We start from the raw sequence: 22,515 nt of genomic DNA, 5'->3' as shown, positions 1-22,515 counted from the left end.
TGCATTTAGCGAGAGGCATTAATTGTTAGATTAAGGATTTCCGGGCCTTTAGAGCTGACAGTGTGATGTTGGCGTTGTGCGGTGTCGTCGAATCGATGCTGCACCCAAGTCTATCCGGAGCGATCGAAAGTGGTGGCTTGCCTAGCACGATACAGTAGCGGCACCCTCTTTTTGGGACTCTACCTGTAGACATGCATACCCGTGCGATAGCCCTGCGGCGCAATCGACGTGGTGCAGCAGTGATATTGTGGCTCCTTCCGGATGCGAGATTGCTGCTTCTCTGATAAGTGAAGCGTCGAGTACCGACTTGAATGACCTAGGTATGGTAAGGTAAAGTATTGCTTCTAGCATAGCCGGTGGATCTTGCCAAATGGAATCTTGAGGCAGAAACAAGACGGCGCAACTGCTCGCGATAGACAAAATAAGTAAGTGCTAGACATGCACTCCTCGCGCGGAGCTGCAGCCGATGAACGCTGGGGGTGAAGAAAGCAGAAGCACTGCCTCTGTGTGGCACACTCGAGCAAGCCGACGTGCTGGATCCTACTGCATGGGACTCTGAGTGGTTGTTCAGTCGCGCTTGCCAAGCACCCGCAGCAGCCCCAGGAGCCATGCGAGCCACGCTACGAGAGTCTAAAGTACGCACAGACAATCTTCCTTCCTGTTTGGCGCCCCAATCATCGATAGCGACCCACAAAACGTCGCTTCCAGAGACTTGAACGCGACGGCACTTGGCAATCGCAAAGTGAGTAGCTATCAGGCCGTATTTGATTACACGAAGAAGTGCTGCATGAGTAGGAGGAGAAGAACAGAGCCTGGTGCGGTCAGGCAGGTTATTGGCGTTGGTATGCTGAGATCGAAGTATAGCAAGACTCTATCAGATCCGTTATCACGAGAAGTCGAATCAAGGCGCATTTTCTTTCCGTTCTTACCATATATACTAGTAACGAGGGCGACAACATGTTGATGCCAAGTCTCCATCTGACCATCGTTCACTACGACTTCCGGTATTTCTGATAGCGAGTTGTGGTATTCGGTGGGCGCAAACGTGGCTTCCTCTGGATCACTTGGTATACTGTGCTGAAGGCAGCTGAGGTGGGAATGTCACGGCGTTGAGAGCTACCACCAAGGAGCCCCGATACTGAAGACCATAAATGACCAAGTACTCTGATGTACTGCAGGTGTTGCGAATGTGGCGGACACCACATATACGTGACTTTGATACAGCCAAGTTCCTGTAGACCTTGCGTGAGACAACCCCGGCTGAGGCCGGTGCATGGTGCACTGCGAGCATCTAGAAAGGGTAGGCTCGTGCTCCAGCAACGCTGTCTGGTACATCAGCATGCAATGCAGGCAGGCATGGCTGGGTCTTCTGTGGCCTGTCAGAATTCACGTCCGATCGGATACCTGCATGTTGCTCAACCAGTACTGGTACTACTTCTGGGCATGTCTACTCCTGCAAGTGCCGATGGCCTTCGAGCCATGCCACAGAGCTGCGGTAAGGCACGCTCGGACTTCCTTGCAATCATCCCACAGTGACGCTTAGCGAAGGCTCTTCCAGCGAAGCTATGGCCTCAACGCCAATGCGAATCGTTAGACCTATCATCTGATGGATGCGTTTCATTATCAGCCTTCTCGGAGACATGATATCCTGGTTCGGTGGCTGCAGCGAACAGGTGCACGGTGATTCCAGCTCAGTCTCTACCGAGAAGCAAGCGTATTAGGACAACTGAGGTTGTACTCAGTGAAGCAGCAACTCACTCGACTCACACACACCTATTCTTCCGTCCTTGTTCATCCCTTTTGCTCATTGTCGTCGACCTGCTGCATCATCTGCTCTGCAAAAAAGCCAATTTTGTTGCCCTTCTTCTCCGTCATTTCCTGTTGTTCCGTATGTATGTCTTCGTACGAGGGTGGCATGTCCATGAGGTTCGTGTCATGCACGGAGTCGTCGGAACTTCGAGGACGTTTGGGAGAAGGCTGTCCATCTAGACTGCGTATTGTGCTTGTCGACATTGGTGTCATGTCTCTAGCCTGTCTAGGGTAAGCAGTGTCGTCAAATGGATTGCTATCGTCCATGATAGTTGAGTTTGTTTCATTGCTCCAGCTTCGTCCACGATTAGCCTGCTGCACATGCTGAGGTGAGCTCTCATCCTCGAAAGCATGGTTGTCTTGCTCTACGAATTGTCTGAGTGAGGCTGGTAAAGGCGTCGACCTAAATTGCATAGCTATGTCGCTGGCATATACCAGTATCGCAGTATGATATTCGTTTTCAACAGCATCGAGGACGTCCTTGGCAGATACTTTGCGCACGGAAAACGGGGCTGATGAGTCTATCGTGTCTTGCGAGTCTTCGATGTGCGTGGTTGGAGCACCTGGCTGGTCGTTTGATGCTTCACCCCAAGCTGTCCTCCACCATTGCCATATCTCATGAGGCTCTTCGTCGTCATCCATGCCTATCAGGTCGTGATTGAGCTTGCGAATGTATGTGACGTTTGGTCTAGTCGATACACCTTGAAGCACGTACTTATGTCGCAGGGGCTGTGAGGAGTGGTTGGGATCGGTAAGATCAGACATGATCTGCTGTTTCTGGCTTTCCAATTCGCTCATTCTGAGACTCAGCTCTTTCAGCTTCTTCGTGATGCTGGTGAGGAGGCTGTTGATCTGACTTTGCAACTGGGCTGCTTCGACGTTCGAAGAAACATCAATTAGTCTGTCACCAGTGCGCAGTGAATCATCCGAGGCGATTGGCATGGCATCTCTAGCATCCTCAAGAGCTTTTCTGATATCAACGCGAGATGCTGCAGGGCTGGCGCCAGGCATCTCGGCAAGTCGAGAACGAGCTTGTCCTAACCTCAACTGTTCGCGTGAGAGTTGATGACACTGCTGACGCATATTCCACAGCGTTTCTCTCAACTCGTGCATGTAACGATCTAGATACCAGACTTCTGTGGGCGCAAGGCCAAGCTCGGATGCGCCGGGATTTTCGTTATGAACTCTCATTGTCAAAACATGGCCAAATTGATCGATCCAGATGTCGTCTAAGGGCTGATTCGGAGAGTCACTCCAAACAATTTTATCAAGGACCTCTACCTGTGTTCTGGCGTCTGTGATGGCACCTTCAACAGAGAACAAGTCTTTTGTTTCTGTGGCAGCCCCATCGTTGGGACCTCTAGTGGCAGAAGAAGTAAATACTTGGGTCAACGGTTCATCTGGATTTTCGTCCATTGCTGCTTGCTGCCACGTTTCAAGAACTTTGATATACTCAGACTGTGAGTTGAAGTACTGGAAGTATCTCAGGTCAGAAAGTGCATCGACACTTCCATAGGCGCGGGTCGTGTTATCCAAGAAAGCCATCAAACACTGTAGCTCCGCCAAGTATTTCCTCCTGTCTTCGCCGCCTGGTTCAGCTTGCTGCATTGAAAGTGATTTTGTATTCTCATCGGTTGTGCCAGCCCACCATTCGGAGTTGTGGCCGTAGGAGTAGACTTTCAAGGAGGGGAACAGCAGAGCTTCGCGAGCCAAGGGGATGCTGTGGTAGATACTAAGGAGAGGAGCATTGTAGCCACTCTCTGGCGGACCACGCAGAAAGGCAGGACTGCCCTCGATTCTTCGTCTCTTTGCTGGAGGCGGATGGTCCACAACTTCACGAGAAGATGCTATGGGAGCCAATGCCCACTGAGCTTCGGGGTAGTACGGTCGCTGTGCAGGGCCAAATTGCTGGCCAGCATTGATCGTCCCGTTCTCTTGGCCTGGCATATCCTTCTTGGACTCGGCTATAGCACGACGCAGCTGGTCATCTTCCTGTGATTGATCATTTTGGATTTGCCTGGTGGCTTCGGCATGCTCTTGAGATAGATCGACGAACTTGGAGGGAGATGGAGGCCGCGACATGCCCTCATCGGCATCTATGCGAAAAGCTCAAGTCAACATAAGCGGAATTAACGGGAGGTAGTGACCATGACATACAGGGTATGTTGTCCTGCGGCTCCCATTGCCTGCTGGCAGCTGCCTCTCGAAGGGCTGCGCTTGGGTCCTCGAAGTAGTGGGTAACGGCATCTTGCCATCCTGGCCATTTCTTCAATAGGCTCACTGCTTGTGCACGATCTAGGCCGGTGATGTCGCATACGGACGCGACGTCAGCCTGCGACGGTTGAAACCCCGTATTCGCCATGCCGTCTGTACACTTCCTGGGTCAGAATTAGCACGGGTCGTGCGGCGCTGGTCGCATGGGTGGTCGGTGTTACTTCAATAGATCTGGCGTGACATTCATGTTTGTGACGATCAGGCTTCGAGCAGCGTTGGCCTGTACGTAAACCTCATTGACAGGCTATCTGCTCCGGAGAGCGTTCGACTGCATGATCCGCGTACAATAACAAACGCATAAAGCTGAACAATGATGTCGCAAGCTGTGATCTGTGAGAGTCGCGAGCCCCAGCAGAACACATGGACAACATGAATATGATGCAGGGATTGGCAGTCACAGGAGTTCACCACGAGGCAGCTTCCATGCCTGAGGTGGAGTCTTTGGCGCTCATGCTGTGCGCCAGGCACCAAGGCCTCAGTTGATAGACTTCAAGAGGCTCTTTCTGCTGTGACGCGAGAGAACATTCATGTGCTGACCAAGTTTGATATCCACATAACGAGCGAGCATATCGTCGTAACTTGCTATGGGAGTACAACGCACGCCCGTCAATCAACCAGCTGCTGATCACCCTCGTCATTCGAGAGCAAATGGTTGAAACAGTCGTGTGAAGTTCAGGTTCTCATCGTATCTCAGAACTAGAGACCCTGCTCAATGGGGATCGGACGCTCACTGCCCGCTCATATAGCAAGTCAAGCAGCTGCTACCTATGTCCGACAAGCCTGGCACGAGCCCATCGGTGACCCTGATGGGGATAAGGGTCAGTAAGCCGCCGTCAGACGCCCGATATGGCGACCGTACAAATCGACCGTTGATACTTTAGGGAGATCTTTTCTTCTTCAAACCACATTTGTCAACATTTTTGGCATTTGAGATAATGAATGAAAGCACTGTCCTGAAGTTTCAGCAACCTGGTAAAGCAAGCATTTCTCAGGCTGCTACTATTGCCAGATGGCGTGTAGAGGAGCTGTGTCAGGAAATCGGAAGGTAGGATCAAACACTTTACAGGTGTCAGTCTGTTGACACGAATATAAATTCATATACAGCAGCTTGACCAGTCCCCAGTAGCGTGAAGAGTGCGGAAAGACATGATCCGTATCGACAACGGTCTTTTCGACGAGCAGCGCCACTCTTCGAAGTTGACACCGACCCGCACCATTTTCATCAGTAGATCGGTTATACTTGAAGAACTCAACTATGTGTGTTCCTTGGGCTATATACGTCAGTATTCCACTCTGCTGACGAAGTACTGACTGGCTCGAAAGCTCTTCTTCGTCCCATTCGCAGCAGAAACCGCCATATATACTCCGTACCGAATCAACGAACATGAACGATATAATCCCATCTCGTAACCCACAGCCAAGCTGGTCCTAGGATGTCCTGACACATCTAGCTTCCTCGTGCACGGGATAGACCACACTCCGGGAAACAAAGCCTACTTCATCCACCTCATAGCGAAGTTTGGCAAAGATGATGTGCTTCAAGGGTTAGTATAACTCATTAACGATGGCATCAAACAGGAGCCGTTGACTGGCCCTTGGTTCGCATTCAGATACTCGTATACCACCTCGTGCATGTTCGAAGCTTTTTGGCCGCTCAAGCTCGCCCCGGCTCACCACGATGGTCCTGGTAGTCACGACCTCTTGCGATCAGAGTTCCTCAAGGAGCTCGGGGTGCCAGCTCAACTACACCGATTCGATGTTCTCCACGGTAGATTCGGGACTATGCTTGGGCAGGAGCTAAAGCTGACCGCCTAACGGCAAGGTAAGCCTCGGCACAATCCATGATTATGCGCACGTGTCCTAGATGTCAGTATAGATTTCCGCTCTCGAGTCAAGTAATAGTTCGAAGTTGTGGACTGGTCACGTTATGCACAAGGACCTGATATGCCTGGAGTGACTAGAGAGGCTATCAGCGAAGACCCAAGGCTTCAATTGGAAAGACTTTCTCTGGCAGTATATGCTTAGTGACACACCGTAGCCTAGACCTCTCCGGCGAAGCACAAGCTCAGAAACGACATGGGATATCTGCACGGCCTCAGCTGAAACTTGCCCATTTGACAACTGGCGTTGGGTACCCGAGTACAACAGAAACGTTTCGTACACAGAGCTATTCATTGTTTGCAAGCCTCTGCAGCATGTGGTGACCTCGTGCTATTCTTGACGTGGAGATCTGAATCTTATTCTCCGTTGGGGCGAACTCCGTAGAATGAATCAAAGACATGCAGCCAGCTAAAGTAGTAGGCGTCGATCATCCTATTCTTGTCGAGATCAAGAGGATTCTGGGTCTGGGGAAACGAGTGTTGCAAGCAAGATCGAGTTTTCTTCACCACGTTGATAATTAAAAGAGGGACTTTCCCGTCTGTGGCCCTTCCTCTGCGAACGCGTCGAGGCCTGTCAAGACAAGGATGGCCTCAAACACGCCGTGGGCGCCATCCCATAAATTAGTGTAGCGATTGACATGCACAATTGAGAGCCAGTCGTTTCTAGCCCATGAGATCCCTACGAGTGCTAGCGTGGCACCCCTCTAACTTAATGCAGTGGCACCAGCGTGCACCTGCATCCACTAGCAGATTGACTCGCTACTGCCTCGTCTCCTCTCCTTCCTGCGAGTACTCTACTGCTCACTCCTGAACAACTTGAGCCATTCAGCCGCCTGGTCGCTCTTTCCATTCATTTCTCGACAGCCGCTTTGAACTTTCGGACAATTCAAATCCATCTAGCATTTCTACATTTGTTTATTGCAGTCCTTAGTTGCCACTTATTATTCTCCCGCTGATCCCGAGCCGCCAGACCATATCGAAACCCTCCACATCTCCTTGTCTGCGATCTCAAGAGCACTCGAAACACGAATCGAACTTGTCATTCTTTACCACAAACGTCTCAGCCTCGACCACCGTGTCAGTAACTTTGGCTATCGCTAGTATCTGGGTCATCACCGAAGCTCATCAGCGCGCTTACTGCACTCCACGCCTTTCGGAACGTACAATACTATTATCATTAACATACAACATCAAGCTGCCTGTGTCAGCCTCATAATATTTCTCCATGCGTGGTCAGAGATCGTTATACTCTCCATCCTTGAAGAAGCCTCACAATACCTACAACATGAACTCTTCGAAGCGCAGCAGATTCAGTCTGGCCAATATCATCGGCGACCCTTTCGCACTGGCAACCATCTCCATCGGTTTTGTAAGACTCAACGCGTTGACTACATATAACACTGTCTAACGCCGTATAGCTCGCATGGCTCATAGCCTTTCTCGCATCCGTGATCGCGGATATTCAGAATCCATACCCAAAATATGCTTGGTGGACGGTGGCTTACATGCTCTGCTGCATTGTCGGCACCACCGTTGTCTTTGCCGCTGATGCTGCCGACCACTATGCTATTGCGGTATGTAACATGGCAGTTTTATTGGTGGGAGTCTGGCTAATAAGATATAGATTGTCGGCTACCTTGCCGCTGGTCTCGTCATGACTACTTCGGCAGTCAGCACTTTGATCTACCAAAATGAGGGTACTATGCAGGCTGCCGCTGCCGGTTTCATCTTGCTCTCTATCATCGCAGTAGGTCTGATGCGCATGTCCGTGCAAACACCGTCTAACATTTCGACAGATCATCTGGATCTTCTATTTCGGTTCAGCCCCGCAGGCTACCCACAGACGTTTCGTGGATGGCTTTGCGCTTCACAAAAATCGCAACGATTACCCTACGACGAATAACTTGAACAGTTACAACCGCCCGGAGACCACAGTTTCGCAACCTCCACAGATGTACACGTCCGCCCAGCTTAGCGGCTTCGAGACATCCACTCCGGTATCTGGCTATCCTGGTGGAACGATGGGTACCCAAAACAGAGCCTCTGCTCAGCCACAGATGGGCGCTCAACCATCGACACCACAACCTGCACAGGAAGTGCAGCAACCCACAGAATACCCATACCGAGCGAAGGCCATATACAGCTACGAGGCCAACCCCGAAGATGTCAACGAGATCTCTTTCTCCAAGCACGAAATCCTCGAAGTCTCAGACGTGAGCGGCCGGTGGTGGCAAGCAAAGAAAGAGACTGGTGAGACTGGTATTGCTCCTAGCAACTACCTCATCTTGTTATAGTCTTGAAAGAATGAAAAGGCTGAGGCACAGCATGCACGATGTTTTGGCACAATGGAGTATATGGATCATCATGAAGCGTTCTGACGACTATCTGTTCGATTCTCTGGCTGGCTGATCCAGTTCTGGATACCAGCAAAGTCTCGATGACTTTTACCTTGCAGAAATTACTTCATCTTAGGTATGCAGCGGTGTCATGGCGCCACGACTCTGGATATGGAGGTCATCTGATTATGATGTCAATTGAAGAAAAATTCTTGTTTGTTTTTGAAAAGGCATTTGGCTCATATGTCGGACACAGGACAGTTAGGGAGCCCAGTATGAGGAGGTGAAAGTCAACAAATGCCTCGAGCTTGACGGACATATACCTTCCAAGAGACGACAGCGGGAGAAGGATGAACTGTATGAAGATCGAGATCGCACAGACAGCAATCAGGCAAAGACGAAATTAAGCCGGTGCACAATGAGATGAAATATGAAGCGTGTGTTTTCCCAATCCACATCTCTGAATGACGTTCCCTGTGAACAGCGGGTTACATGCACCATTACTCCGTACCACTAAACGAGCTGGCTCGTTGATCATGTAGGGAAGTGGTGCATGTTGGCCTGCGGTAAGGCCGAGTGCTCATAGCACCGACATTCATCTCGCAACCTCAAAAGAGCGCTCAATACCACAAGCCCACGGCTTACACGCTAAATGTGCATTCAGAGTATCATCATCAAATCCTGATCGTTCAAACAGGCTCGATAGTCCGAATAGGCACTGGTACATTGTGGCGCTCAGCACTCTCACCAGGCACAACAAAGTGGCGGGTCCTGTTCGTCCAGCTATCAGTTGCGATATCCTCACAGTCAACGGGTCCACGGTGCACTTTTCTGTTCCTGAGATCTTTTCCACGATTCCATCCCAATTTGGAGTACAGTGGTCCTGCTGAGATTAAGTCTTAGATGCTCAACGTCGCCTGCGTCTTGCGAGCTCGTGGGTCGGTCGTACCCAGCCCTCGCAACTCCTGAGTTGACTTTAGAGTCAGCCCTGGCGCCTTACTAATGAAGCTATAGCTAGCTAAGGTATAGCTAGGCCGGAGAATATGACGTTATGTTCGGACACCCACGTACAATATTATGCCAAGGCCAACTCGCGAGTTGGGAGTTGAGCGAAAATAGCCAATTCCCAACTCAGGAGTTGGAGTCAACTCCAGAGTGTAGTCAGGAGTTGCGAGGGCTGGGACTCGTACCTTCCTGCCTGGATCAGGTCGCACCCTCTTTAAATCTAGACGGCTCGCTCCTTCCTTCCTGCTCTGGCACCTGTGCTTGTCCTTTTCCTCCTGTCGAATGGCCAAGGGCTCGGTGTTGTGTTCCCATTATGTCGTTGATATCAGCGTAGATGGCGTTCGTGGAAGAGTAGGTTGAAGGGAATCATGATGTTAAGTCCACACGTGAGGATGGTGCAAGACAGTTTCCTTAGCATGGAAGATAGATCAATCGGTGCATGGAGACGAGACAGGTGAATCGTGCTGCGGACGGAATCGACACAATAGTCAGGCGGAACGATGATGGTCTAGCTAGCTGTTCGTGGCCTCGCGTAGACATCCTGTCGCAACGGGAGATTTTTGTTCGAAACGAAGTGGAAGGAAGACATGGGCTCACGGGTGAGAAAATAGCACATGAACGTTCGCAGTGTAGTGGACGGTTGACTAGGGAACTTCTTGACGGGCGATCATGATTAGAGCTAGTAGATTTGTTCGAAATGATACTTCTTGCGTATTGTTCGTCCAGAGTTCGTGTAAGTCCAGATTCGGGACAACTGCGAACCGGCTGTTTGACGTAACGTAAAGCTGCTATAGGTCGTCCATACCTAGGGTCTAGCACCAGGAGCACGCCTGTTCCCGTAAGAGTATTTGGTGAAGGAGCGTGGATCGGTTTGCTTGCACCTCGAATAAGCGCCACGATGTCTAATGTCATCGATGTATCATGTTTCGGAGCACATCAGTGCCTCAAGACGTGCCTGCTAACACTATGGTAGCATCACCAGGGAGGAGATCAGTGGCAAAGTTGAGATCCATGCTCCGTTTCAAGATATTTGACTGCCATTTTGTATTGGTATGGTGCTGCGTGCACGCTCATGGAATTCAGTAGTCGATATCTTGTTTGGCGGTCCTGGAAACTGATGCCAGCACACGTCTTGAAGAGTGAGAGGGAACTAGCTCTATCGTGTCAATGTCATCCGGGCAGGCACCAAGTGCTTCGAATAATACTAGGATGCGCGACAACAACTGGGTCGCAGAGGCGTGAACCAGCACGCTTCATGTCTCCCACAGACTGACAACAAGGCACCGCGGGTCACTAGTGATTCCGGCCGCTGTACGTTAGAAGAACCTTGCGAGTACTTACCGCGCAGATAGCCCAGGCCTCAAGCTGCTGTCCGTCAGCTGTGGCTTCAGGAGGGAGAGGTAGAGAATGAGCCACAGTTGTGCTTCCGTGAGCAACTGGAATCTCGGATTTATAGTCGCGTCCAACTGTCGATGATGTCCGCCTGCGTGCACCCGCGAAGTGCTATCACAAGCGGTCACGTGCATATGTTCCGAAATGATACTGAGCCATTGCACATCAGAACGTTGACTGTGACCGAAGAGAGCAGGCGTGTACGCCGAAAGCTGATGCTCCGGACGAAGGAAAGGCAAGCCCTGTCGGCGGTGGCATTTGTTCGATGAGGTAGTCCAGTGTTCGTCAGTGATGGCGACTGCTCCCGACCTTCTGATAGCAGATTCAATAGATGCGCTATCATAGACGTGATCAATCGTCGTTCAACAAGCAGTATGCGTCAGACTGAGCAGGGGACAGTGACGATCATCTTAGACGACATGATCTGGGATCGAGTCACAAAGGCTAGGCAGTCTCGGATACTGATTGATTGCTCAATCATGACTTCGGAAGCCCATGAACACATTTGAAGCGCATCGGAAGCCCTGCCCGAGACCCAGAACGTTATGCATGTTGGAGTGTGAGTTCGGGCCCCTTGTCAGGATGTGGTGCATTGCTGCTCAGCTATGGTCCACTATGATAGCATCGAGTAGGGTACTGTTGTACGCATTTGTGGTAGCATCATACCAGTCCGGTCGTAATGCAACTGGGTGGAGATGAAGGCTGCAGAGTGAGTTCGATGGCTGTTGTTTCGGTAAGATGTGCACGACGACGTATGTTCCTGTAAGAGCAACTTACATATCTCACGTCGCCACGGAAAGCCCAAAGTACGGTTGATGACCTCGTTCAGAACAAGTGCTCGCAGCTCGCGGGCCAAGACCGAACGATAACGGTAAACGGCACGAAACATCAAGCACGCGAAGAGAATGCCGAGAATGCTTTGGCAAAGCGTATGCCTGTATGAGTGGCTTAGATAACTCCAAGAAGACGTAGGACAAGAAATTGGGCGCATGCGAAGCGAAGGTCAAGTCACATCAAGAATTAAAGAAGCATGGCGAAGAATATGAGCACGAGTAGAGAGGTCAAATGTCAGCCAATCATCTCACCCACGTGTTCACAGAAACGGGAGTTTGAGAGAGCTTAGTGTCTTGGCTGGATGTGGACTCTGCTAGAAAAATCAGCCGATGACCTCTCAGCAGATAGCGGGTTTTCGCCTGGCATTGCCCGGTCCTGGGATGGACTTTCTCGGTGGCAGCACGTCCAACATCCAAGTCCTGAATCAACATTGATTCTACCGGCTCTGTAGCTCGTTGTAATCGTTGTTCTGTGTGAGATCGAGGCGAACAGTATGCGGGCGCTCAAGCACGAGGCAGCATTACTCGGTGAACCAAGAACTTCTCACTGCAAGGACAAATAACGAGACTCAGGCCAAAAGTAGCCTCAAAAGGTCTCCACAATGTCAGACACAGGGTAAACTCAAAAAATTCCCAATTATGTAGGCCATCGCGTGAACTAGGCGGCCACCGATCGTGAGGTTGAGCTTCAACATCTTGTAAAGCTTCTGCTATTGGCGTAGAAAGCTTCGCTGTTCGGGGCTAGTCTCTATGCGGCAATGGTCGCCCGTCTTGCGAAGTATCTGTACGCCTGAGGGCCAGCCCGTTCGACCAGCTTTCGTAGCCCACGCTGTGGACTCTGGCTCAAGAAGGCGATTGCATGCGTTCACACATGGGTGCGTGCTTCGATACGTTTCATCTATTGGTCTCACTTGTGCTTTAATGTCCACTGACAGATTGAGAAAAAAGTATTCTCGACCTTGTACATTGCTTCTTCAGGTCTTGGTATAGATTCATATATCTGTCTTGCCCTTCAAGTTTCTTGGGATTTACCAAGCACTCTTGCCAATTCACCAAGACTACTTGGCGTGTCTTCTTTTTGCTTGGAATTTCTTGTCTTCGAGCCACCGTCGTCGCAGCACCTTTCCGCGTCACGGGCAGTGCCACCTCACTGCACTTACCTTCAAGATGGCAAACAAGACTGCTGGCGGGTAAGCATCGCTGAGTACTAGTATTGCTCATTAAACTGACCTAATCAAAGAAACGCGGCATTCCACAATTTCCATAATGATTTCTCTCATATCCAAGATCCCAACGAGCGACGACGACTTGCGCTAGCCGAAATCGACAAGGCACCTTTCGGCTGGTACCATGTTCGAGCAATCGCCGTTGCGGGTATTGGCTTCTTCACTGACGCCTACGATATCTTCGCAATCAATCTGGTTACCTCCATGCTTGGTGTTGTTTACTGGCAAGATGCCGCAGGCTCTGGTAAAGGCAAAATCCCACCAAACTCTGACACCGCCATTAAGGTCGCGACATCCGGCGGTACAGTCATCGGCCAAGTCGGTTTTGGTTGGCTTGCCGATGTTGTGGGTCGAAAGCGAATGTACGGTCTTGAGCTGATCCTCATCATTTTCGCAACGCTTGCTCAGTCTCTCTCCTCTGACTCTCGAGCCATCTCCATTGTCGGGCTCCTCATCTTCTGGCGTGTGTTGATGGGTGTCGGTATCGGTGGTGATTACCCTCTGTCTTCCATCATCACCTCAGAATTTGCTACCACCAAATGGCGAGGTGCCATGATGGGTTCTGTCTTCGCCATGCAGGGTATTGGTCAATTTACTGCCGCCATTATCGCCCTGATAGTTGCAACTGGGTTTAGAGGATCGCTGGAGAGCGCTTCCAAGGCTTCGACCTGTGGTGGTGTCTGCCAGCTCGCTGTCGACAAGATGTGGCGTATCATCATCGGATTTGGCGCCGTCCCAGGCTGTATCGCTCTATATTTCCGTCTCACCATCCCCGAGACTCCTCGATACACCTTTGATGTTGCCCGAGATGCTGAAAAAGCCGTCGAGGATGTCAAAGCCTACACAGCCGGCAAGCCTGAGGGCAAGCCTGATGAGGTGTCCCGAGCTGCCGTCCTCCAAGACTCCCGTGTCCGACTCGACCCTCCCAAGGCTTCATGGAGGGACTTCTGGCGACACTACGGCCAGTGGAAGCACGGAAAAATCCTGCTCGGCACTGCTGGCTCTTGGTTCTTCCTCGATGTCGCTTTCTATGGTCTCGGTCTCAACAACACCATCATTCTCCAGGCTATTGGTTATACCGGAGGTAAGCTCTTCTACCGGCCCTGTCCCGGACAGCCCGACACCTATCTTACCGTTGCGTTTGCTAACGTACATTGGCAGGTTCCAATATGTTTCATGTGTTTAGGAATGCAGCCGTTGGTAACCTGATCATAGTGTGTGCTGGTGCAATTCCAGGCTACTGGGTTACTGTCGCGACTGTAAGTCTTCAAACTCTTCACAACTGTGGAACAAGCCGCTGACCTTTGATTACAGGTGGACACCATTGGCAGAAAGCCAATTCAGCTCATGGGCTTCGTCCTGCTCACGATTCTGTTCATCATCATCGGATTCGCTTACCACCAGCTCGGGCCCAACGCACTTCTCGCGCTTTATGTGCTGTGCCAGTTCTTCTTCAACTTCGGACCCAACGCCACCACCTTCATCGTACCCGGTGAATGCTTCCCAACCCGATACAGATCGACCTCGCATGGCCTTTCCGCCGCCTCCGGCAAGGTCGGTGCCATCATCGCACAGGTCGTCTTCGGTCCTCTCCGTGTCAAGGGACACCCAACAGACGCGTAAGTACCAAGTCTCGTTCGACTGTGGTGAAAGTGTTGCTAACCCATCCTAGAAACCCATCACCCTGGTTGAACCACGTCATGCAGATCTTCGCCCTGTTCATGTTCCTCGGTATCTTCACAACCCTCCTCATCCCAGAGACGAAGCGCAAGACCCTCGAGGAGCTCGCTGGCGAAGTTCCAGGCACCAAGAACTACGACCCCGAGACCGCTGGTCATCGCAAAGAGTCGTACGCAGCAGCTGACAACAGCTCAGGCGAGCGAGACATCGCTGAGAAGAACGTGTAAAACATTTGTGTATTGGCGATGTTATGTTTTATGAGCGAGCATGTTTTGGTGTACAGTAGCGCTTGGTCGCTCGATGGCGATACATAGTAATAGACATACTATTTCACCACACTCTTGTATCTCTCGAACGTCATCGGAGCACGCCTATGTCATTCAAAGATGGTGCAGGGTGTGCCGCCTTAGTCTGACAGCTCGTGTCCGGACTGCAAGATGCTTCGGCGTGTCTATGAGCCAAGTTAATCGTTTCAGGAGGCTTTCTCCCACCAATTTACCGGGCCACTTTTCTCCGACGAGCAGGTGGAGTCACGTGATTAGAGCTCTCAGCCAAAATTCTCAGACAAGACCGACACGGTACATACAGGCTAGCCGATGCCCACCACCACGCGCCGCTATCCCGTTCCTGTATCCAGGGACCTATTGTGACACCTTCCTCGCCCTTCGTCTCGAATGGCGGGAGCACGCCAGTCTTGATGAGCTGCCATGGTTCGTCACGGCAGGATCAGACCGCAAGATCGGTCTCGCTGTGCTAGACCTACGCCTTAGGACGATGGCATCAGAATTAGGGTTTTGTCAGTATTATGCGGATAAGCATGTGTTGCTAGCACATCAAGTCTCGAAGCTTCATGGACACTGCGCCAATATAGACACTAGACGAAAGTGCAACTTGAAATTATATTATAGGGTATAAGCGCAAGCCTGAATACTGCTCGTGGATCAAACTCTCGGACCTTCTGCGCACCAGACATGATGCGTGCATCGTTCTCGTCCTAGCAAACCCATACAGTACTATAATACCATTATTGTAAACCGTAGAGCCATGAAAGTTAACTCCTGCTCGCTGAAGCGACCTTTTGATCTTGGGGTATCAATTTATGTTGTTACACTTCTGTTCATGTTGTTCTGCCTTCATCACTTCGTAGCTCTCTTGTCAGACGCCTGCCTCAAGAGTGTTCCATCAACGCCCAGCTCACAATTGCAAGCACCATCATGATGATAGTCCAGGTGAAACCAATCCATCCGACGGCGAGACTATGGCTCACAACACACAGGCTGCAGAACATGAAGCCAAGGAGCATGAGGAATGCAATAACCATGGCCAGTGGCACCTTGACCACAAAGCCGACTGCCATTCTCTCCACAAACGTTTTGTTCCCCATCCCACCGTCTCTCCATTTTCGAAATCCATCTCGTCCTCTTGAGAAGGCATCAAGCACATGTTGCCGCTGGTATGTAACGATCATTTGTGCAATGATGCTGAGCGTGAGTGCTATCAGGAAGAATAGCCATGCCAGAGAGATGAATAATTCAAATTCATTCCAGAATCGTCGGGCTGGACCGTACGCGCCGATTGAGATGAAGAGGGTGAAGAAGTTCGCAAAAGTATTGACGATGATTACGGTAGGTAGGAATCGACTAAGCCATACGTATCCTGCAGGGTCGTTCGAGGTTGCGACGTCCATGGGCTGCATCTTGGTCTTGATGGATCTGGCCTTTTCTGAATAAGATTGAGTTGTTTAGCGATGCAATTTGCGTTTGTAGGTATTGAACGAATTTGCAATGAGCATTGCGGTGCTCATACAAAGCTGTGAAGTGTCAGATTTCGTCGTGAAGAAGTTGAACATGCAGCGTTGAGCAACCTGCGGATTCCCTTGATGATGTTAGTAATTCGTGACATGGGGAAGGCACCATCGAGCATCAACATCAACCCGGAAGGAACGTGCAACGGTCATGACCGCGGTGCGCGTGACAATGTTCGGTTTCCAGGCGTGGAAGATCAGGGAAGCGAGAATGAAACTTGTTTCCAGACTGCACCAGCTGCAATACTCTTGAGAATGGCCTTGACAAGGATCCTGCGCATCATTTGAGGGGCGGAAACGTGGCACATCGTCTCAGGCCTGTGGTCAGGAGGTAAAGAAGTGAAGCACACTGGCACAGAACTCGGCAGGAGCGCTACACAGGTTTCGCGGGAGCTTTGCCTGATTCGATCTAGCGCATGTCTGGCAAGCCCGTGGCTCTTTCTAAAACTCATACCTTCTTTTCTTACACCATCTCCTCAAATTTCGTCGCAGCCATTTCCACAGCGACATGCATCTTCCCCAATCCCTGTATAGTTTCGAATGCAGCCTCAAAGGAATCGGTCGTGCCATGAAACCCATATTTCTTGGCCTTCCTCATGCTCAACGACAAAGGCCAACCGCCGATGATAGCGGAATCACTTAGTCCGAAGATCTGAGCTCGATCTTTGAACGGGTCAAGAAGCAGGCCATGCTTTTCAGACAGCTCTTTCCAGGCTTGAACCACCTCAGGTGCTTCCGACCATTCTTGCAAGCTGAAGGTCGAGCGTGTTATGCCCTTGCCATATCTGATGTTGTTAGCAAGGTTCAAGAGCATGGAGTGCTCACTCACCCTCTTGGTGTCCGTTCGTGTCTTGTCTCCACAGTCCGGTACTTTGATTCATCCAGTTCAGGTGGCTCCCATGGGATGCCATACCATTTTGCCAGGTATGGCCAGAACTTACCCCACGTGAAATTGAGGCCATCCTGGATATTGAAGGCTTCATTCGCGGCTGTGTCAGTGAGTACACACCACTCCTCGAAATGGCCATTTAGTATAGCTGTGCTTTCTGTCACTCATTAGCAGAAGCGGTTTTCACAAGGCGGAGCCCACTCACGACAAACTTCCTTGTCCCATGCAACGAAATCACCAGGAAACCACAACGGCTTCCCGAGATGTGCCTGGACAGCAGCATAGACACTGATTCCCACCATATGGTTCAACAAATTATCCCGCACAGCTCCGATGATATAGCTCGGTCTAACCACATTCCACTTGGCGCCTATCTCCTTACAGTACTTGAAAAGGTGATCCTCCTGTGGGTAGTAGAAATTGTTCTCAAGCAAGACTCTCGGATCACTCTCGAAGCTTGGATTCGTGGCAGGACCCATATGGAAACCGTAGTGTTTCGCGCCTGTTTGCAGCATGAACTTCTTCGGCGCAAGACCGGCGTCCTTGAGACCTCCAGTAAAGTTCGCGATCAACTTGGTATTGATCTCAGCCAGTGCGTCAGCATCACTCCACATACCGGTCACGCCTCCCTTCTGCTGTGGTTGAACATAGGAGAAGAAGAAGACATGGTCAACGTGCCGTATCTTCTCTTTCAACTTCTCCCCAATGTCCTTCGGCTCATTAAGGAAGTCGACAGCAACATGCTCAACCCTAGATGCACCATCGCCTAGGTCATTGAAGAAGTAATCCGGTGGTGGCCTCCTCGACAGACAATAGATCTTCTTCCACCGCTGTGGCGCCGCTGCAAGCACCTTTACCATATGGTATCCGGAAATGCCATTCGCGCCTGTGACCAACGCCACAAGGTCTTTCACCTCTGGCGGATACACGGGCAGACCATGGCATATGCCTTTGCTTTCAACTTGCTGCATCTTGAATGGCACGGGAACAACAAGCAGGTACTGACCAAGGGGTAAATTCTTAAGCGAAATGTGCAACAACTTGCCTTTTCCTTGCACGATCATTCAGATATCAACGATACCTTCGTGTATCTGCAGCTCCTCACCCTCGGTTATTGGCCTTCGCGCACCCATCGACAACAATTGATCTGCATCTCTCAGATCCGGGGATGTGGTTCTGCGGAGAAATACCCCACCAGAGCCTCCTCACCACGATTCACAGTTTAGCTGACCCAGCATACTGGCCTAGCCCCCTGTACGTTCAAGGCCTGGTACCAACAACGAGCTCACTTGTCACTCTCAAGCAGCGCCTCCCGTCGAATTTCCGTACTCTCAGCTAAGCCCTACTAAAACACTAAAGATGGATCGGCTACAGGCTAAGCCTACAGGAATTCGTCAGCAGCATTAGCAGAGCCATGCTTAAACCCAAGTGCGAAGCAGCTGTGCATGACCACTATCCTCGCCACTCGATATCAAGGACAAAAACCCGGATGTCACCAATGGCTAACATATGAATAGACGTACTCTCTAGCATAATCAGGCAAGCCACGATCGTTATCCAATCATCATGAGCACCATCAACAAACGACATGCTCCGACAGCCACACATTTCTTAGCTCATCATTGCCACACCCAAGGAAACATATGGACGGACAAGCAGTTCATCAAGGTCAAAGACCAACCACGGTTTCAACGTCACAACCATATCCGCGTTTGTGCCTGCGTGGCACGAGTCAAGGTCATATATGAACACAGTAACCACGATGAAGCCAACAGGCCGTGCGCAGCCCGCCTCAACTCCCAATCGCACCCAATCTCCCGCTGCAGCGGCGTCCTCCCCAGGCACAAAACAGATATGAAGACGGAGTGTTGCATTTCTTCGGCTCACTCGCGCAGCCTCGAAGCAGCTCTAGACACTCCTACTCATCCTCACTAGTCTTACACGAATGCCCCTCTATCTGCACCCACCATTCCGGCGACAGCCCTACACTACCTCAGCCAGTGTGCGCCAAATCTGTACTGGCGCCGTCCACGCTGAACGCTCGCAACTCCTAGGCCGTTACAGTATCTAGCATTCAACTGCCCAACGCGTGTGTGTGGGCCACCAGTTGGTTTGCCGGGACCAGCTGTATAATCTCTTGTTCCAGCTTCAATTTCAGTGCGTGCCGCTTCCACTGATACCTTGCGATTGACTGACTCCAACAGCCAGACGATGTACGAGAAGACCACCAGATGGTCCTGAGCCTGACTTAAAGTCTCCCTCTTCACGGCACGGTACGATCGAGGTGTGTGGTACGACAAGTGCAAATCGCGACATTGTGGGATTCTGTTGTTTTGGCATGGCATCGTCAAACGCGCAGGTCAGAGATGAGCCAATCTTCTCAGCTGCGTTGCTGCTCTGCATTCTAACTCGCGCGATAGGGAATTAGAAGGACGGAAGGAGCAACCGCAGAAATGGGTCGATATTCATTGCATGGTCTATATCTTCGTTCTCGAGAATCGTTGTACAACTAATTCCTACCATGCCGTCCATTCAGGTCATATCATATTGCATGCATGTCATTTAGCTTGTCATCCTTTGTACCATTAGCTCATCATTCATATAATCGTAGCTCTTGAGATTTCTCGCCGCATCATTGCATCCACCGTGCGGTTTGTCGCTCCCGTGAGTCCGTGGTCATGCATAGCAGCAGATCTATTCATGATCCACATAGGTGCTCTCGAGCTGAGGAGGACGAGGATCTCTGGAGTATGAATGTTAGCATTAGCTTCAAGACGGACAGGCTTCGTGCAACACGACCTGGCCGGGCATAGCTAGAGCTCACCGACTCGTACAGGCGCAGCCCCAGTACGGCGAACCCGCCTTGCAAAACTTGGTCGTCTCTTCATTCGAGCACCCGGTACCGGCAGGCGTATTGCAAGACATCGTCCCGAGCCCATCGCACTGACAGCCATCTTGACATATGGCAGCACTGATGGTACCCTTGCCAGCCTCGCACTTGTGCTTATAGAAATCGAACTGGCCATTGCAAGTCATATGGAAATCATAGGTTTGCTGACGTCGGGCAACGGCTAGGGTCGAGCTTGGTGCTTCGCTGCAGTTTGTCAGCAAAAGACGAATAAGAAGGAGAAGGAGGGCAGACTCACTGTGCGGTTGCGTCGACTGACCCTGTTGGACAATCATGGCAGATCAGGACTACACCGGAAGTGATGCAACATTTGTCCGCCTCCTTTCGTCTCTCAATGCTTTGTTCACTTCTCTCTGAATTGATGGTCGCAGGTTCGAAAAGTTCTGCCTCATCAGCAGGACAGTCGTGACAGATGAGGACTACACCAGAGGTAATGCAGCATCTGTCTTGCTCCTCTCGCCTCGTGATGCTGCGGTTAATAGAGTCTGACTCGATCTCCTCAGACTTGTGTACCTCAAGTTCCTCGGGCGAGCAGTTGTGGCAGCTGATCACGACACCGTAGTGGACGCAACATTTCTCTTGCTCGCTCCGCTCCTCGACACCGGCACCCACTACAGGTGTGATCTGAGGTAGGTTCGGCAAGGTGGAAGGAAAGCTCAAGCTCGGCATCGGCTTGCTCACACTTGCTGGTACCTTCGTTGTGACTGAACCATCGACATCTGCCTTGAACAGCGCTGCCTCCTCTGGTGAACAGTTGTGACAGCTTATAACCACACCATAATGTACGCAGCACTTCGCGTGCTCGCTTCGCTTCTCAATGCTGGCAGACGCCATGGGCGTGATTTGTGGCAGATCTGGCAACGTTGCCGGAAAGCTCAAGGCAGGCTTCGGCTGAACTGCAGTTGCTGGGACTTTGGTTGTGGTAGGAGCCTGGCGCTTCGTCTTAGTGTTCGTGTTGGTGCTGGTACTGGTGCCCTCAACACTAGAACACTCGTAGCAGAACGGAAGATGGTGGTTCTCAATGTTGCAGCACTTCGTCCGCGAGTCCCGAGCTTCAACATCATTCGCGTTTGCCACCATGTTATACTCGAAGACGTTTCGCTCAACAGGTCTACCCTGCTTCAGGACTGACACCTTGCCACTCCCAGTTTCAGCCTCATCGGGCGTATCGTGGCAGAGATAGCAGTCGAAGACCTGAAGCCCATTGGTGAAGCAACAGAGACCGTTGGAATCTCGAGCAGTAAGCTTGTTCGCCGTGGCTACCGGAGGGCTAACAGCCGTAGCAGATGTCGCCGACGGGCAGTTGAAGCATATCGGTAGAATACCTATATCGAAGCAGCACTTGTCCACCAGTGTGTCTTCGTTGCCTGATCCAGTGGTGCTGTCATGTACCATCTGGTATCGATATGTGCCGTTACCAAGCGACTCCTTTTGTGCCCAGCGAGAACGCATGCCCGTGACACCGGCAGGAGGATCCTTGTTGCAAAGATAGCAGCCGAAGGTCTGAAGACCATTGGTGAAGCAACAGAGATCGTTGGAGTCCCGAGCCTGGATGCTGCTACCTTCCTTGACGACTCTCGTAATGCCTTCAACTGTTTCTTTGTCTTGAGGCCACCATGCCGGTCTATCTTCGGTACATTCACATGCCCGCGGATCGCACCCTTCTTCAAGAGGACTGGTTTTGCGCCACATAAGCTGACTGTCGCCAGCACAGAAGAAGAAGGAGCGTGAGCAGGCCAGGCCCGCGCTATAGTTGGAGCCACATACAAGGTACAAGGTAGTATTAGGTGATATTCCAGCGTCCTCTGCATGAGATCGAGCCTTGTAAGTGCTTGGAGACTGCTTTAGCTCTTTGACCACCCTAGTAACAGCTCCAACCGTCTCTTTGACCGTCCAGATCTCGAAGTCCTGGTTCGTCACACCTTCATGGAGTGAGCCATTGTGAGAGGTTGGATAGTCCAAGGTGTGACTGCAGTACTGACAATGGAAGTGCTCGTTCGAGGCGCTGCACCAAGGCTCAAGAAGTGGCTTGGGCGGTACGACTTGGCCGTTTTGCATGCAAGGTGGCAAGCCGGTGTTGGAGGGGACGGTGCTCGAAGAGGCACTGGTCGTTGGAGAGGCGCTGTTGTAGGTGGGGTAGCCTGGAGGACCTCCATCTTCAGCCCGCTTGGTTAGAATGGCTTTGTTGTGACCGGGTGCTTTGAGTACAGGACCTGCGAGGACACTTGACATGCCCACAGCAGTGAAGAGAAGAGTCTTGACCTGCATGATGACAGGTTGGAATGTAATCGTAATCTATGATTCGACTCTTGTGTTTTGGATAGGACAACTTCGAAGTAATGGAGAAATACCGTGACTGCTAAAAAGTTCTGAGGAGAGCGACAGGAAGGTACGACTTATATGGACTTCGAGAGGCAGGCGCAAACGGGTGTGACATCTGCCAGTGAGGCAGTAATAAGACCTTGCAAACGCCATATCC

At 51.1% G+C, this 22,515-nt stretch overlaps 6 protein-coding genes across 6 annotated transcripts; 2 read left to right on the top strand and 4 right to left on the bottom strand.

The window, feature by feature from the left end:
• Positions 1-1,791: 1,791 nt before the first annotated feature.
• PMZ80_002257 (uncharacterized protein) lies at positions 1,792-4,270 on the bottom strand (the record flags this gene model as incomplete). Its single annotated transcript, XM_064870691.1, has 3 exons — positions 1,792-3,905; positions 3,967-4,187; positions 4,245-4,270. The coding sequence occupies 3 exons, from the start codon at positions 4,268-4,270 to the stop codon at positions 1,792-1,794; spliced, it is 2,361 nt and encodes a 786-aa protein (XP_064733144.1).
• Positions 4,271-7,248: 2,978 nt separating this feature from the next.
• Positions 7,249-8,257, top strand: SHO1 (Transmembrane osmosensor; the record flags this gene model as incomplete). The annotated part of the gene is made up of 4 exons (XM_064870690.1): positions 7,249-7,332; positions 7,382-7,537; positions 7,588-7,710; positions 7,760-8,257. The coding sequence occupies 4 exons, from the start codon at positions 7,249-7,251 to the stop codon at positions 8,255-8,257; spliced, it is 861 nt and encodes a 286-aa protein (XP_064733143.1).
• A 4,439-nt stretch (positions 8,258-12,696) lies between these two features.
• PHO5 (acid phosphatase pho5) lies at positions 12,697-14,662 on the top strand (the record flags this gene model as incomplete). Its single annotated transcript, XM_064870689.1, has 5 exons — positions 12,697-12,719; positions 12,770-13,839; positions 13,917-14,014; positions 14,070-14,374; positions 14,428-14,662. 5 exons carry the CDS (start codon positions 12,697-12,699, stop codon positions 14,660-14,662), a joined length of 1,731 nt encoding a protein of 576 aa, XP_064733142.1.
• A 941-nt stretch (positions 14,663-15,603) lies between these two features.
• On the bottom strand, positions 15,604-16,131 carry PMZ80_002254 (uncharacterized protein; the record flags this gene model as incomplete). Its single annotated transcript, XM_064870688.1, has 1 exon — positions 15,604-16,131. The coding sequence occupies one exon, from the start codon at positions 16,129-16,131 to the stop codon at positions 15,604-15,606; it is 528 nt and encodes a 175-aa protein (XP_064733141.1).
• A 571-nt stretch (positions 16,132-16,702) lies between these two features.
• On the bottom strand, positions 16,703-18,099 carry PMZ80_002253 (uncharacterized protein; the record flags this gene model as incomplete). Its single annotated transcript, XM_064870687.1, has 3 exons — positions 16,703-17,024; positions 17,069-17,285; positions 17,334-18,099. The coding sequence occupies 3 exons, from the start codon at positions 18,097-18,099 to the stop codon at positions 16,703-16,705; spliced, it is 1,305 nt and encodes a 434-aa protein (XP_064733140.1).
• A 1,723-nt stretch (positions 18,100-19,822) lies between these two features.
• Positions 19,823-22,304, bottom strand: PMZ80_002252 (uncharacterized protein; the record flags this gene model as incomplete). The annotated part of the gene is made up of 4 exons (XM_064870686.1): positions 19,823-19,871; positions 20,127-20,146; positions 20,198-20,222; positions 20,275-22,304. 4 exons carry the CDS (start codon positions 22,302-22,304, stop codon positions 19,823-19,825), a joined length of 2,124 nt encoding a protein of 707 aa, XP_064733139.1.
• Positions 22,305-22,515: the final 211 nt, after the last annotated feature.

Source organism: Knufia obscura, assembly GCF_036327395.1.
Source record: "Knufia obscura strain CCFEE 5817 isolate CBS 148926 chromosome Unknown scaffold_2, whole genome shotgun sequence".
Taxonomy (NCBI): Eukaryota; Fungi; Ascomycota; class Eurotiomycetes; order Chaetothyriales; family Trichomeriaceae; genus Knufia; species Knufia obscura.
The sequence above is the reverse complement of the archived record's forward strand: the minus strand, read 5'-3'. Positions and strand labels throughout refer to the sequence as shown.